General features: G+C 39.5%; 1 protein-coding gene across 22 annotated transcripts in view; it reads right to left on the bottom strand.

The window, feature by feature from the left end:
- Positions 1-15,770, bottom strand: part of CELF2 (CUGBP Elav-like family member 2) — a 544,814-nt gene that overhangs the window by 47,751 nt on the left and 481,293 nt on the right. For 19 of the 22 annotated variants that reach the window (XM_072923957.1, XM_030263720.4, XM_072923958.1 and 16 more), the window contains 3 exons: positions 11,196-11,275; positions 6,089-6,247; positions 3,547-3,610 (listed from right to left, as the gene is read on the bottom strand). In XM_072923957.1, coding sequence (XP_072780058.1) covers positions 3,547-3,610; positions 6,089-6,247; positions 11,196-11,275 — 303 coding nt within the window. The remainder of the gene's footprint in view (positions 1-3,546; positions 3,611-6,088; positions 6,248-11,195; positions 11,276-15,770) is intronic. The other 3 variants (XM_072923961.1, XM_072923962.1, XM_072923963.1) reach the window with 1 other exon arrangement.

Below are 15,770 nucleotides of genomic sequence, written 5' to 3'. Positions count from 1 at the left end.
ACATGAGAGGAAAAACATGAGAGGAAACACTGCCTTTAAATTAGCATCAGGATTAGAAGATTTCAGAGAAGGGGAGCAAAAGTGAGGAAGTGTTCACTATGAAATGTACTCATAAGGATGCATGTCCTTGCATGTTTTATACAGGACAATGAAGCAGACTTTGGCAAGGTAGAATTAGTGCCTGTAATCAAGACCAGGGGATTACTGTAATACCAAAGGCACCACTGCCAGCTCTCCCAACTTTATTGCCAGTCTCAAAATATTACATTGTTTTCTTTGGCTTGACACATGAAGTCGAATGATTTAATGAAAACTTTGTTCTTCTATAGAAATGAGATAAAACTAAACTGCAGAATTAGGCATGGAACCTTAAAGCTTGGAAAGCTAAATGGCAAGCTACAGCTTTTTGTCTCTCAAACTTCAGAATCTCAAATTTTCATTAAACCAGTTTCATGATTTGCTTGGACTTCACACAATGCTGAATGTATAGCAGAGTCAGTTGGCTGATACAGCAAGAACAGTGACCCCTTTTAGACCTGGCACTGAGTGTTTAATATCTGTATGTTGGAGAGTTCTTGAGAAAAATCCCCATTTTCCTTTGGACTGTATTCCCAGCTTACAAACAAACAAACCAATAAACAAAGAAGCAAACTCCAATACTCATCAATCACAAACACCTAAAAATCCCACTCTCTTCACCAAAATCAAGGAACCACTGCTTCTGCAATGTAAGAACTACCTTAACCAGGCTGAGGCATGGTATTAGGGGAATGGAATTTAAAACTGCACACTGAAGAGCAGAGTCTTTGCTCTGCTAGCAAAGAAAATTGCTTTGATTTAAGAAATAATATACTGAGCATAGCAAATAACTCTTCACATGTGCAGTGGGGTGTGTGCTATGCCCCTTCTGTTCTCTACAGAGACAACACAAGCTTTAGCAGCACGAATAAACACTTTCAGACCCTAATTTTGTACAATGGGGAGCTATATCAGAAGTCCTAATGTAGTAAACCATGACTTCATCAAGATTTAAGCACAAAAGAGATGTTAGAGCCCTGACATGGAAGTAAGGGTGGAATTTCAATGGCTCGCGTGGCTTTTGATCAAAGTTTTAGTGTCTGAATTACGTGGTAAGCACACCCATCGACTTCAAGGATAAAAGTTGCACCCCTCAAACACAAAGTTCAAAGAACTTGAAAGCTGCAATGACAGATCTTCTTTAGAACTTCACTCAATTGTGTCTGGATTTTATTCCTCACTTTGAAATGTTATATTAATAGGCAAACTACATGCAATATGGAATTACATATTAGATTCTTTTTTGTGAAATGAACCTGTACAGCTTAAGTTAAAAAACTCTAGGCCTTCACAAATGTTCAAGGATAGCTTCATCTGGTAATGCAAGCTCTTGCTGCAGACACAGGAGTACTTTCTATTCCTTTCATGAAACATAATATACAAATTGTTAATACCAGATGCACTGCATGATATAGTACTGCCTGATTTCCAAGGAGAGGACATGAACTCTCAGTTCTAACAATGAAATAGTGCTTAGTCTTTGGCACTTTCATGTAGAGATGCAGCTTGGAGAACAATTTTGTACTACTAATTTTACCTTGAACAGAAAGATTTACGACTCACATGTTTTGGGGAAAGGAGTAAACTTCAAGCTGTTTTGATAACATGAATATAAGATATAAAATACGTTTTTTTCCAAGAGAGGCAGTCAGTCATCAAATTATCCCATAGATGAGCACATTAACAATCTAATTCGCAGTTGAAAAAAGTACATCCCTCAAGTAACAATGATGTGCCACTATGATTTCTTAAGATGACTTTCTCTCAGTCTCAAGACCATATGATTTTCAGAGAATAAATCACATCCTGGATTGAAAGCCCATCCTGGAAATACTTGACTAAAATCCATAGTTTCAACACAGTTCTTGAAAACTGAAGCTGAAAGCTGAATCTACACTAACAGTGAGAAACAGGCAACAAAAACTTCTAAGGTGCACATAATGAGATGGATATCACATTATTTTTCCTCAGTGTCCCAATTCTTTCATTTTGTAGACCTAACCTAATATGAAAACATTAAAACACAATCTTTGAGCTCAAAACCACTTCCAAAACTCCCAAGTATAAAACTGTTGCTGAAGCGCTCTGTTCTGTTTATCATATTAAGATACATTATTTTGATGGAAAAAATGCTAGATTGCAAGAGTAACATAATAGAACCAGCAAGCACTGCCAGCAGGTCTGAGAAAGAGAGAATAATTCAGAGATATTGTCATCTGTAGGCCAATTTATATTGTCAGACAGCAGGTTCACATTATTCTCTGATGTCACTGCAATAATGGCATAATATAACGATTGAGCAAAGAATACCTGTGGGGTATAGCTATACAGTGTGGTATATATATACTTGTTAAAGTATTTCAGGCATCCTTCAAAGCAGAACCAGAAGCAGCAAAAGACCAGGATTAAAAAAAGAATGAGAAATTGTGCTCATAAAGACTTCTGAATATTTTAGCCCTTGTTTTGTGATGATGAAGCAAGCGTAATGTTGTATTTCATTGATTCAGCGGGCTCATGATTAAAATAAACTAATGTAGCAATTTAGGGGTTTTGTGATTCTTTTTTTTTTTTTCCCTGTAACAAGAAAAAAAAAAAAAAGCTTTTTAACAGTTCCTCACGGCAGGCATAATGTGCATCTGTGCTCTGATTTACTGCACATGCTGCCTTCTCTAGCATCATGTTAAGTTAGGATATCAGCATGGTAGGTTACACAGTGGGAATGACCTTTTGCTAATCACTACACATCAGTTACTACTGGCACACAGCTCATTACTAAGAAACCCTCCAACTAGCTGGCTTTCAAATCCGCTCTCCCACTTTGATTCGTTTTTCCTCTTTTCTTTCTTTCTTTTTTTCCTCCAGACTGAAGATTATACTTTTACATAAAATCTCTCTTGTGTAATTTTGCCAGCTAGGGTTCCAAAGTCAAAAAGGCACCCAGTTAATTTTCTGTGATTATAAAAGGAGCCTGAAAATTCGTACTGAAGGTAGGCCTGTAATCTTGGGTTTCATTAAAAAGGTCAGAACATTTTTCCTCACCACATATTATTAAAATGTTTGAGGGCTGCCATTAATTTGATTTTTCGGGACACAGAAATCTCACTGGAAATTAGAATGTAATCCTGCTGTTGCTTTCCTGACACTTTTCATAGGGCAGGATACGGCTGCAGGGACTAAGAGCTCTCCTGCAATTTACAATTGGTTACTTTGGCCAAATGGCAGGTGACTAATGCAAGACAAACTGTTTGCACAACCTGGGAGCGCTGGGTTTAATTTCAGTTCTGAAAGAGGGGTGAAAGTGTTTCTATTGACGCTGAACCATGAGCTGTCCCCTGCCAATACATCTGCCACATTTAATACACAACACACCCCCCCACCCCCTGACAATGTGATTATTAGAGGCACAGCATTCAATAGCTTAGGAATACAAAACATAGCAGGAGCAAAATGAGAGGGTTTTTAACTCACCGGCCATTTGCTGAATGCCGCTGAAGGCACCCAAGTTACTGGAGGAAGTTGCTTGCTGCAGGAGCTGCAAATGAACAACACAACACAGCAATCTATCTGACAGTAATGTAACAAATGAAGATAAAACTAAAATGAGCTATCATTTAACATTTGGAGTATTTCTGCTTTCCTTTACATTTATACAGTCTCTTGCTTCTGTCTGCCGTTGGAATGAACATCCCTAGAGTCAATGCTGTAAATCCATATTAATGTCTAATCTCTATTAAGAAACACAGAGACACAAGGGAAACTCAATAACATGGCTGCTTTAAAACAATTAATCAATTTATTCTTTTTAACAACCAGGTGTTAAATCTATTTAAACCAACATAGTGTGACTAATTACAACCCTCTGTAGTCTAGTAGTTACCATAACTCATCTCTGTCAATCATGGTCCATTCTTCCCCACCTCTGTGAATTCAGTTTTTTCTTTATTATCTTTATGAATCAAGCACACAGATATTCATTAGACTGGTAATTGTATATATAGCAGTTTAGCCTATCTCACATTAATTAGCCAACCTCAGTACTAATATATATTTTTCATTGCCGGGTAAATTGCTGTTTATATCACTATATCAAAACATTGTATGCACACAAATGATGTATTTATACATACACAACACATATATATGGGCACATCCATTTCATAGAATGGTTTGGTTTGGAAGGGACCTCAAAGTTCCTCCACTTCCAGCTGCTCTGTCACAGGCAGGGACACCCTCCCATCAGGTTGCTCAGAGCCCCATCCATCTTGACCTCGAACACTTCCAGGGCTGGGGCAGCTTTGGCTTCTCTGGATAACCTGTGCCACTCTCTCACCACCCTCACAGGAAACAATTTCTTCTGAGTATCACATCTAAACCTGCCCTCTCTCAGTTTAAAATCATTACCCCTTGTCCCATCACTAAACGCCCCTGTAAAAAGGCCCTCCAGCTTTGTTGGAGGCTCCTTCAGGTATGGAAAACTCAAAAATCCCAGAGGCTTCTCTTCTCCAGGCTGAACAGCCCCAACTCTTTCAGCCCTCTCTCCATAGCAAAAGTGCTATGGATCACCTCTGTGGCCTCCTCTGGACCTGCTCCAACAGGTCCATGTCTTTCCTGTACTGGGGGCTCCAGAGCTGGATGCAGAACTGCAGGTGGGGTCTCACCAGAGCAGAGCAGAGGGACAGAACCCCCTACCTTGATCTGCTGCCTACAGTGCTGGGGATGCAGCCCAGGACATGTTTGGCTTTCTGAGCTGGAAGTGCACATTGACAGGTCATGTTAAGCTTCTCATCCACCAACAATTCCAAGGTCTTTTTAGGGCTGCTCTTGATCCATGCTTTTGTGCTTGCAATTGCCCTGATCCAGGATCAGGACCTTGTACTTGGCCTTGTACTTAGTGAGGTTATATTTGTCTTACTTGGAACCATGAGGAACCCCCAAGTTATCCAAAAGTTCCTCAACCAGACCTCCCAACTCCAAAGCCACAAAGGGCAGAGGCTCCCTCTCAGCTGTGATGAAGGGGAGCCTCTCTTGGCCATCCAGGACCAAAGACATGTGGCTGTGGATTTCAGATTTTCCAGTAGGGACAGCAGCTATCACCTGTTTCTCATCTTACAAATGAACTAAGGAAAAAGCCATTTTGAATTTATGGCTTTTCCTGGCCACATTCACTTTCTGTATAAGGGGATATGAACCATGCATGTTTAGCATTGACAGGACCATGCATTAAAGCAAAAGCCATTTCCAAATGAAAATGTGGAAATTGGATGCTTGAACCACAACACTCTAGTTTAGAGGCTGCACCATATGGATATGGCCTCTACAGTGTTCAGCTGCCTATCTGTCCTCCCCTAGGGAAGAACTTAAATTTTATTCCAGCTATAAAAAAAAGACTCTAGTGTTACATTGTGCTCATGGGCACTCTGTTCCCCCTTCCCCGGGACCCTGTGACTCTGATCAAGATAACCCCGGACCCCTCCTTCCTGCCCCAACGGGGTTGGCGTAGAGCCGGAGAAGCCCTCCCTATCCAAAGTCTAGATAAACCCCAGACATTTCCTGTTCATCCTCTTTTGCCCCACTCTCCCCATGGACATCACAGACTAAAGAGAGCTGCACCAACATATATCGGGGTAAGAGCCTCTTTTGGAAATCTTTGCCATCTCCTGATATTCCTCCCCTCAAAGCCTCGTATCTCTGGGCTAGCCTGATTATTAAGGGGGCTGAGAGGGGGGGAACGTCACTCAAGCATTCAAAACCCTCAATAAAACTAATGGAATAAAATTTTATTTACAGTGGAGGGGCTGGAACTAGGTGATGGTGATCTTCAAGGTCCTTTCCAACCCAAGCCTTTCTATGAATCTATTATTTGTTTTGCAGATAAACACCCCCAGAAGAAGACACACTGTGTATCCTGGACAACTTAGCAATTTCCTGCGGGGAGTTTAGTAGAACTGATTTACCATGGTCCTAAAATAAATAGACCATAATACAGCCACCACCTCTGAAATGAACTTACAGCTAGGTATTGTGGTGTGAGTCCTCCAAGACCTGTGAGGTTTCCCCAAGTGGCAGTATTGAGCTGTTGCATCTGCTGAGCCAACTGCTGCTGCAAACGCCGCTGCTCCTTGTCCTTTTGGGTGTCAGCAAACTTCACCACGATTGGCGAAGAGCAGCCCTGTGGTTGGACAGATCAGGAAAGACAGAAGGGTTAAATCCCACCAGGTCACCCTCACCTCGTGAGCTCAGCCATGTCCTGTAGCGCCACTGGCACTGGCACAACCAGATCGTTCACCCTCTCTATGACTTGCACATGTAGGACTGCAAGGACTAAGATTTTCAGGTTGTTAAGAAAAGAGGCTATGGAGACATTATTGATTCCCCAGCTCTTTTTATAAAGCACCTTTCCTCAGGCTCTCTTTTCCTTCCAGCTATCCAAACTGCTGCCAGAGACAGCAAAGTGTACCAGTCCTCTTTAATTAAGCTTCACAGCTGATGAGATGGACGTGATGCTTTGTCTGCAGTCTGTTTTCAAGGCAGCGCCAAAGGGAGAGGTGTCCAACCTCCGTGCTGCCAGGGACCACACAGCCAAGACAGCCCTGCCACCACGGTCTGGCTGTGCCATCAGGCTCAGTGCAGCTGGTGTGTGCATCCTAAAGAGACCGGGAGCAGCAGATTTACCTCAGCACCCATTTACATCAGCGAGGCACTGGCCCTGTTCACACCAAGGACCCCCAGTCCATTCACCCACCTGCGGTCCACTCCCGGGCACGCTTTGTACCAAGCACCCTTGAGATGTGAACAAAGGGCAGGATGCAGACCAAAAGGGACTAGTTCTGGTGATAGCAGCCCATTCCTGATTGACACCATTTCTTCTATCAGTCTCTTGTTACATGGTATGGCAAGGCTGTAAGATGCCTTAGGGAATAGGGAAGCTGTAAGAAAGAGCTAGAGGTCTGGTCTGCAGCCTATTCCTCACCCATGGCTGAGGGACCCCTGGGAAGAAGCTGGAGGTCACAGACCAAATGGACTTTTGAGGTAAACTGGAATTTCCCTTGGACTTCGAATTGGCACTTCCTGGGCAAAGACACTGAGACAATGAGATGTCATTATGAAAGATGTCTCTGTTGATTTCTCTCTGTTTTTTGCCCTGCTAAGAAATGTTTTAACCTTTCAAGTCTTAATTTTTTTCAGATCAAGAAAGCAAGCTATATAATGCAATGATTCAGTTCTTCAAATTAATTCAAGCATTTTATGAGTCATTGAAACTGTCAATCCATTTCATAAAGCTTTTCAACCTCACAGCATCCAATGAATAACTTCCCTTGCCATGCTTTGTTATACTAATTTCTTGTCTAACTTCAATGTGAACACAATGGCAGGAGTGATAAGTGACTCAAGTCCAAGAAACATAGCAGTGCTTTAGCCAAAGTGTAAAGTGTGGGATGCAGAGCAGGGTTCTATGTCACCTGCTCTTCCCATGGCTGCTCTCACAACACTGTGAACATCTTCAGAAAAGTTCCTGTCCTCAATTAATTGCAAAAAGCAGCCATGTACCTTTTCTCTGAAAAACCTCATACCAGGACAATGGATAAAAATGGTCCAAATCATCAGATAAAATGATGAAATAAACAGTAACAATAATAATAATAATAATAATAATAATAGTAATAGTAATAATAATAATAATAAATAATAATAATAATAATAATAATAATTCTCATATAAAGATTCCCCATCAACACTGTTTCTTTAGAATTATCTTAGAAAATCATTGTTTGTGGTTTATTATTCCACCTCCAATTCTTTTCCTGTGTGCTTCATTGTAAAAATGTCTTTTAGTGTTTCAGTGAGGGAGAAAGGAGATCCATAACACTCCAGCAATCAAATAAAGATTATGAAGGAGCTGGCTTGTTACACAATTACCTCTCTCTAGTGATTTTTATACTAATATTAAAAATAAGATCATTTAGAAAAAAAAGAAGAAAGAGAAAGGAGCCAGGGGGTAGAGGATGCGAGAGATTTTTCTGGTTTTGCTAATAAAAAAAAGCAAGCTGTTTCTATCTTATATGAGATACAAGTACCATTATTGGTAACACTGGGCTAAGAACAACTGGAACTTACTGCCTTCTGCCTGGAAGTACAGGAGAGTCAAGTATATTTCCAAAAAAAAATAGAAATGCGTATCAAAGGAAGAAATATTATATGGTTAAGTTATTATAATAGAAATATGATAAAAATATTATATTGGTAGTTCAGCATTCAACAGTACAGCTGACATATTTATGAATGCTTAAATGTCAGTAAATTGTATAAAAACAATATCTCTGCAATTTATGAATCTATAATTCATTTTTTCACTGTCTACTCTATATTTCATCACTTCATCATTTTCAAGAAAGAAGACATTCTTAAGACTGAGATTATATCTAGCAAGTGGCTCTATATGAGAAAAGGGTTGTTATTGTATCAAATTTACTCCATGATAACAAATTAGTGTCTTCTATTGGTGCTGCAATTGAATTACTTAAACAAACAAACATAAAACCTCCATAGAAAAGAAGTAGAAGAGCAAACACTTTAGAGCAGCAATTATATTTTAAAAATCAGTTGATTTAACCAGGTCAGTAAGTCAGGTGGAAAGAGCAAGAAGACAATGCATTATTCTATGAGACAGGTTCATCTGGACTTAACAACCCCATTGTTCTTTCTTAGCCCTTTATGAAAATTCATCTTGGTCAATCATGTGTGCTAAAGAACTGAAAATAATTTAAAAAGGAAAAAATCTGTAGTAATTTGGTTGCAATGCTATTGTGTACTACATATCTTCCTCTAAGCCCACTTTTAATTGCAAAATAACATGAAACCAAAGTGTCCAAGGATGACTGTTTCAGGCTGAGGCTGGACGTGTAACATGAGTCAACCCAATTTAACTTTTCACTAGAAGAGTATTGGCAAAAGTGAGCAATTTTTTTTTTTTTTTTTTTGCCTATGGGGTGATTCTTGTTTTATGCACTTCTATTTCCTAGCTTGAGGGAAAGCTTCCAGCACAAACAGAAGGTGCATCTCCCTTCCTCATTCAATGGCTTCATATTTCCATGCCATTCAGTGCCATTTTCTTCCCAACAGCTGGTGCTGCCTTCATATTTTTCTGTTGTCAGGTTGAGTCCCTCCTCCACAGAGAGGGAGGGTGCACGGCTTCTTTCCAAGAAGGGACTCAGCCTAAGCTCAGTTGCTGCAAAGACCCAGATGTTCAAAGGGCAAAATGTTTGGAATTGCCTTGCCAATCTGGGGATCTCATTGATGATGTGTCTAAAGGTGTTGAGAAGGATTTTGATCCAAGAGTAACCATTCTACTGAACTAATCTCATTAAGAGTATTCTGTCAAAATGCAGCCCCTTTTGGAGTGCTGCATACAACAGAGCAGTGGGAGAATTTGTCTGGGAGGTGTTATGTCTTTATTTTACCGTCTTCGGAAGTAGAGCTGTGTAAAATTCATTTTTCTAGATGGAAAAATACATTAAAACACATGGAAAATATAGGTAAAACACAGTATTTCCAATAAATATATCCTTATTACTTGGAATCAAACCCAGTAAAACATATAGATCTGAATTAATGGAGCAGTGCACGGCAGACAAATTACTACAGGTATTATTGCAGAGACTCAAAGTGGCAGTTTTTTCACAATATACTATCAGACTGCATAGAGTGTATAACAGCAGCTTTCTAGTAAAGATAATTTCAATTATTCTCATCTCATTGGCAGATTCTCAACTAAAACTGTATACCCAGGGTCTAAAAATGCATTGCACTGAAAAGAAAACACATTGATTATAAAAGAAGCTCAACCAAATTCAAACGTGATGTTTGGAAAGACAACAGCTTTGCAATGCTGATATCATTACTTGTACTATACAAGAAACAGTTAGTGACATTTTCATGCACTGGCTTGAATTTTATCTTCTCCTCCTCCTTTGTCCTCTGTCCACCCTCCCACCCCTGGTCTCCCCCCTTGGCTCGTTACACAAAGCAGCTCAACGACATGACGCAATAATGATTGTTTAGCACCCAGCATGCTTTGGGAGACTAGAGCATTGCAAAGGAAGATCACTGAGAGAAAAAAAAAAAAAAAAATTGAAAGGTCCTGGTGGAAAAAAAATAAAAAAAAAAAAAAAAGAAACAAGTGCACATAACATCAATGCCACCTCTGAGAAAAATCATCACTACACGAAGATACAGTATACATAATACAGTATAACATGCACTCTCCAATGATAAGCTAGAAGATCCAGAGTAAGTAAAGATTTCATACTTGTGCGGTTTTTTGTGCAAAATTCTGAAAGACCATGACAAAAATCACAGACTGAAAAAAGTTTTGAGATTGCCAGACAAGCTGTGGCATTCAATAACCACTCCAATGACCAGATCGTTAACCAGCAGCTAAAGTCACATTGAGTGAACGAGTTTAAACTTTTGAGTTGCTCATCATGGTAAAATACGAAGCCATAGAGGCAGTTTGGAAGGGAATGAAGAGTGTTGCTTGTGAGGGGCCAGCCACGACGGTGCTCTGCAGGAAGTGCCACACTCCAATATGCTCTGTCATCATTAGCATTTTTATTAGCTACATGAAGAAGGCGAAATAATATTAACTTAAAAAGAGATTCTATTTGCAGAAAAACACATGCACTAGTAACTCAGTGTGGCCATGTTAAATCTCTTGAGCTTTTTCTCAGAGCAATGCAAACCACAACACTTAAAAAGCTATTTAAAAGAAAAAGATTTTTCTTAGGGGGAACGTGTGTTAAAAATAGAGGTAATTTAATCATCAGAGATACTCTGAGTACAACTGAGGAGTGGTGTTCATAGCATTTTTATTTTCTGCTGAATGCCACTGAAAACAGGATTGAGAGCCGTGTTTGGATACCACACAGCAGACTTATTGTGCTCTTTTAGGTGATTGAGAAAAATAAAGCTTCACAAAGACAGGTAGAGTGAGCAGGTAGGTAAAAAATTTAAATCTGTGATTGTCATGTGTCTGATCTGATCCAGGAGAGCATGGCTTTACCATTCGCAATCATTTGCACAAAGAAAACAAAGAAAGGGCAAATGATACAGTACTGTACCTCCATGGTCTGAGACTGGTGCATGGCTTTGATTGCATTCTGTGCCATTGCCCTTGTAGAAAATGTGACAAACGCACAGCCTGTGGGAACAAGGGGACAGGGAGCAGGAAAGACAAAAAACAACAAGACAAAAGGGTTGGACGCTTGTTAAACCAACACAGTCTACGAGAACGGCCACAAGACGACACTGTTCTCAGTAGTACATAAAAATAAACAACTTCTCTAGTTTATTTATTGACAGTGCTGACTTGCTAATCTGACCATAGATGAAAGAAAAAAAATTAGGTGGAGATGGGTGACAAGGAGGGGTTTTATTTAATTTTTTTGTTTGTTTTGCTTTGTTTTTCTTTTTTGTTCATTTGCTCTGTTTTGTTACTGTTTTTGTTCTTTAGCCACAGGGTTTGAAATAAATAAGGCTTTTATGTAGACTTTGGATTGCATAGTTAAATCTATTCAGACCATGCATTAACAATTGCTTGCTCTGGCTTTTGTGTGGTAAACTGTGGATAGTGAATAAATGTCGGCATCACTGACAGCTGAACTGAGAATTTAATAAAGGGGTCCATAACATCACAAATTACTGTGATGCACCAAGAAGTATCATACAAATAAGAATAAGAAAAACACCACTGTGTATCCTATGACTATTTGTGAAAAGACTCAGACAAAATTCAGTAATGTAGGTGCAGTCTCAACATTTAAGAAAATAACATTTTAAAAATAAAAATTCTTATGGTATTTGTTTCTCTGAGTTCTAGGTACAAGTATAATTCTTTGATCCATGAAAGCTACTGCCAGCTTGAACAATTCTGAAGCTATGTGTGTGAATAACTGAAAAAAATCACCCTTCTTTTTTTTTTTTTTTTTTTTTTTTTTTTTTCCCTCTTCAGTCTTTAAAATCATAATGAAAAGCCAGTAGGCTAATGCCTGGGCTATTTTCCCACCCTTTTACTATTATCAGCCATACCTACACTGGGCATGGTGCAGGTCAAGCTTTTCAGTGCATGTCTCACTGCCCTTTTGGCTAATAAAAACATTGCCTCCTGAGATTTACATTTTATTCTTCATGCACCCTTGGGCATCTTAAAGAAAAAGACTGTGAAATTAATGCAGATTCAGGCTGATTTTGTAATAATACCATGGCACACTAAAAGCTTAGCTAAAGCAACACAGACTTATTTCACTTGTGATCTCTAATGACTTTAAAAGTGCATTGATTTTCAGCTCCCTTAGCCTTGCACAGTTTGAACTTAGGTTTCAGAGAATAATTTAGTGTTCCACTCAATTTCCTCAAAACATTATTATTATTACTACTTAAAAGATTTCCAAATGAAGCAGATCTAAGCACTGAGAGGCTAAAGCATATTGTCATTTTAGAGCTAATGCATGAAAGCTACATTCTGGCATCAAAAATACAATATTGTTGCCCCTGTGGCCAATGGGCAAAATAAACCATTTTGCAATCCAGCAAGCAACAGATTGTTTGGTTTATGCAAATCAATTTGAGGCATAGAATACCTTTTCTTTTTAGCTCTGTGTGTACCTGGTAAGATTATCAAGTCAAGACTGTATTCACATTTTAATCAAACAACAGTAAGAGAAAGCAATGCCTGATCATTACCCAAAAGCACTACATCTAGTCATGAAAATAAAGTCAATGCATTTTTGCATCATGCGGTATTTTTTTTTCTTTTTAAATGTAAAGGCCTTTGATTCAAAAGAACCTAAGCTAGCTCTGGCTGATAGATGAGCATCATAAAATCAGAAATCAAAGTTCTTTTACCCAAACTTCACCACAGCATTGTGACTTTCTGTATTTCTTAGGTAACAAACCAGCTGATGTCTCACTACTGTTTAGCCACACTACATAATGCTATACTAGTCTTGTTCAACAACATATTTCTGGAATATGATGTAACAAACCAGCTTTCTGTACAGAAATCTAGACAAAATGTGAAGTAGAAAGGTGAATAATCTACAGTACTTCTCCTAGATTCCATATTGCTGCTGTGCACTAAAATTAAAGAGGCCCAAATTTGCCATCAGTCTCAAAGTAATCTCTTTTAATACCATTTCTATTATTAGCATTATTATTTTCTTGTCTTGCAAATTCAGTGGGGGATGAGCACAAACACAGATATACTGGAGGGCAGGCAAAGAACCCCATGCAGAGCCTTGAATAATATTGTTGATATGGTCAAGAAACTGCTTCATTCATTTCTTTGGTTCTCACTATCCAGGAGTGTGTCCTATAGTGACAATTATTGAATGGAGGTTTCAAATGCACGAGAAGCATGTAAAATGTCAACAAAAATCAGTAAGACACAGTTTATGCATTTATCACAATTTCTCCCCAGCAGTTCTGCTGTAAGTAACTTACTGAGAGATGTTGCAATTAGCAAGTCTCGAAAGAAATGTGAATCAGCAGAGAAATAAGGCTCCATTCCTCTCAAGATAAAGCACCCTGCCCCTTCCCTTCCTTGAGCTTTCTCTTTTTTTTAACCACAGGGCTCAGCTGTTGGGTACTGTCAGTGCCCAGCACTACTGCAAAGCCTTCCTCCTCACTCCTCAGCCCAAAACCATTTGCATGGGTCTCGTTGCCTTTGTCATGGAGCAAAAAAACCTTTGTAGCAGATCTCTGTACCAATTTGAAATAAACTTGTTCTTTGGGCAAGGGGAATGCCTGATGAATGAGGTTATGCAGCTTGAATATGAGTACTTGGAAGCAGCATTCCACAGAGAGGATGAGGCTGCATTTTAATTAGGGTTTGCCAGCCAGAGGCTACAAGGTTAAGTCCCCTTGTTATCTCCATTCAGCAGGCCATTTCCCACTGATAGACAGTGGCCATTTCCACCTTACCATTTAGTGAGGTAAATTTCCAATTCACCTCAATATCACGGCAAAAATTCAGTAGACAATGTTATTTTTAAATTATTTGAAAACCCAGACTTTAAGAGGTTGCCATTAAGTGCCCCAATTAAACATTTGCTAATTTAACCATTCTTCCAGACATTGCTATGTGTATTTACATTCAAGGGTTATTTTTCAGCTACCAAACCTGGACACTCACAAACATTTGTTTATTGATTTAGTGTGCATATATATTTTATTCTGCATGGGATATGGGATCATATATATTTTATTATTTGTGAACTATGGTCTCCTTTCCTTCATGACCAGACTGCCACACTGGATGTAAGCTTAGCCTATATCATAGGATTTGGTCTATTTAACTCAATAATTTTGCATTTATAATTTAGGTGTTCAGAAAAAGCTGTTGTGAAATGCTTGTATTTACTGCCATGGTTAATGGCAGGACCTTGATTTTCCTCTGTGGGGCACATATGCACTGGTTTAGTTGGGCACCTGGGATTTAATCAGAAGTTGGTGTTCAAGGACACTGGATTTCATTTCTTTATGTTTCTGAAGGGTTGGGAAAAGCCTTCCCAGCACTCTCTCACTCACTGTGTCACATGGGTGCAGGTGGTCTTTTGGGAGCACACTGCCAGCTCTAGCACTGTAAATCACAATTAGAAGAGGACAGGACTAATCAGATTTCATGCCTTGTGGTGCAGGGAAACAAGAAAGATTTCCGTGGCCTCTTACCTCATCCTATGAAACATGGCATTGATTGGCGTGCCACGGAACAAGGTCTTCCCAACCCACAGCTACAAGCAAACTATTTCTCTTCTACCCCACTAATATTTAATTATTCCCTTCTTACTGGAGCTGTGGAGCTCACTGGGAGGTAAAATAAGGAGAGAAGGATATTTCTATAGCTAATGTCTTGAAATAACTTCAGTTTCCACAACCAACTACCTAGCTACACCAAAAAAATACATTGTTCTGTAAAAACAGCCAGCCAACAAGACACCTTACACGTATTTGTCAGCTCTGGTTTCAAAATGTCAGGAATCACTGACAGAAGGAAAAGGGGAGGGAGAAAGAAGGTCTAAGAATTTTAGCTGCCTCTCCAAGGCTGCCTTCTCATCCCCTACAGCAGATAAATGAGTGACTGGGGAAGGGCTGCTGGAAGCAATTTTCTTCTGCAGGCAGAATTGGAGTAAGGCACCCAGCCTTGTCATGGGAGAAATTTTGGAGCCCATTATCACATCTGCCATGTTGGCTGAGAGAACATATAAACACACAGGCTTACTCCTTACCCCTCTCTCACCACAAACTGAAAGAGAATTCTGAAAATGCAGTCAAATGTGAAAGGTCTCCTCCTTGACCCTGGCCACCCCAAACCTAGGGCTTGCTGCTTGAGTGACTGAATATTTGAAATATTTAAAAAAGCTCAGCACTGCCCCATTTCAGCTGCTTCATGTGATTCTTCTCATCTCAGGTTTTTCTAGAAGTGTTGAGAAACAGTCAGCAGTTCTTGCACAGCCTAACACAACATCAACTGCTGCGAGCTGCAAGTAGAACATTTTTATGTGTGGAAGCTTCATGTAAGGTTCATATCTACACAAGAAACCTCCCTCATGAAACCACCATGGTCTACCAGAGGTTTTACAGTGAAGCCAAAGGGAGATGCAAAATGCAGAGACATTTTTGGAAGTCTAAAAACATGG

The sequence above is a fragment of the Taeniopygia guttata genome, chromosome 1A (genome assembly GCF_048771995.1).
Source record: "Taeniopygia guttata chromosome 1A, bTaeGut7.mat, whole genome shotgun sequence".
NCBI lineage: Eukaryota > Metazoa > Chordata > Aves > Passeriformes > Estrildidae > Taeniopygia > Taeniopygia guttata.
The sequence above is the reverse complement of the archived record's forward strand: the minus strand, read 5'-3'. Positions and strand labels throughout refer to the sequence as shown.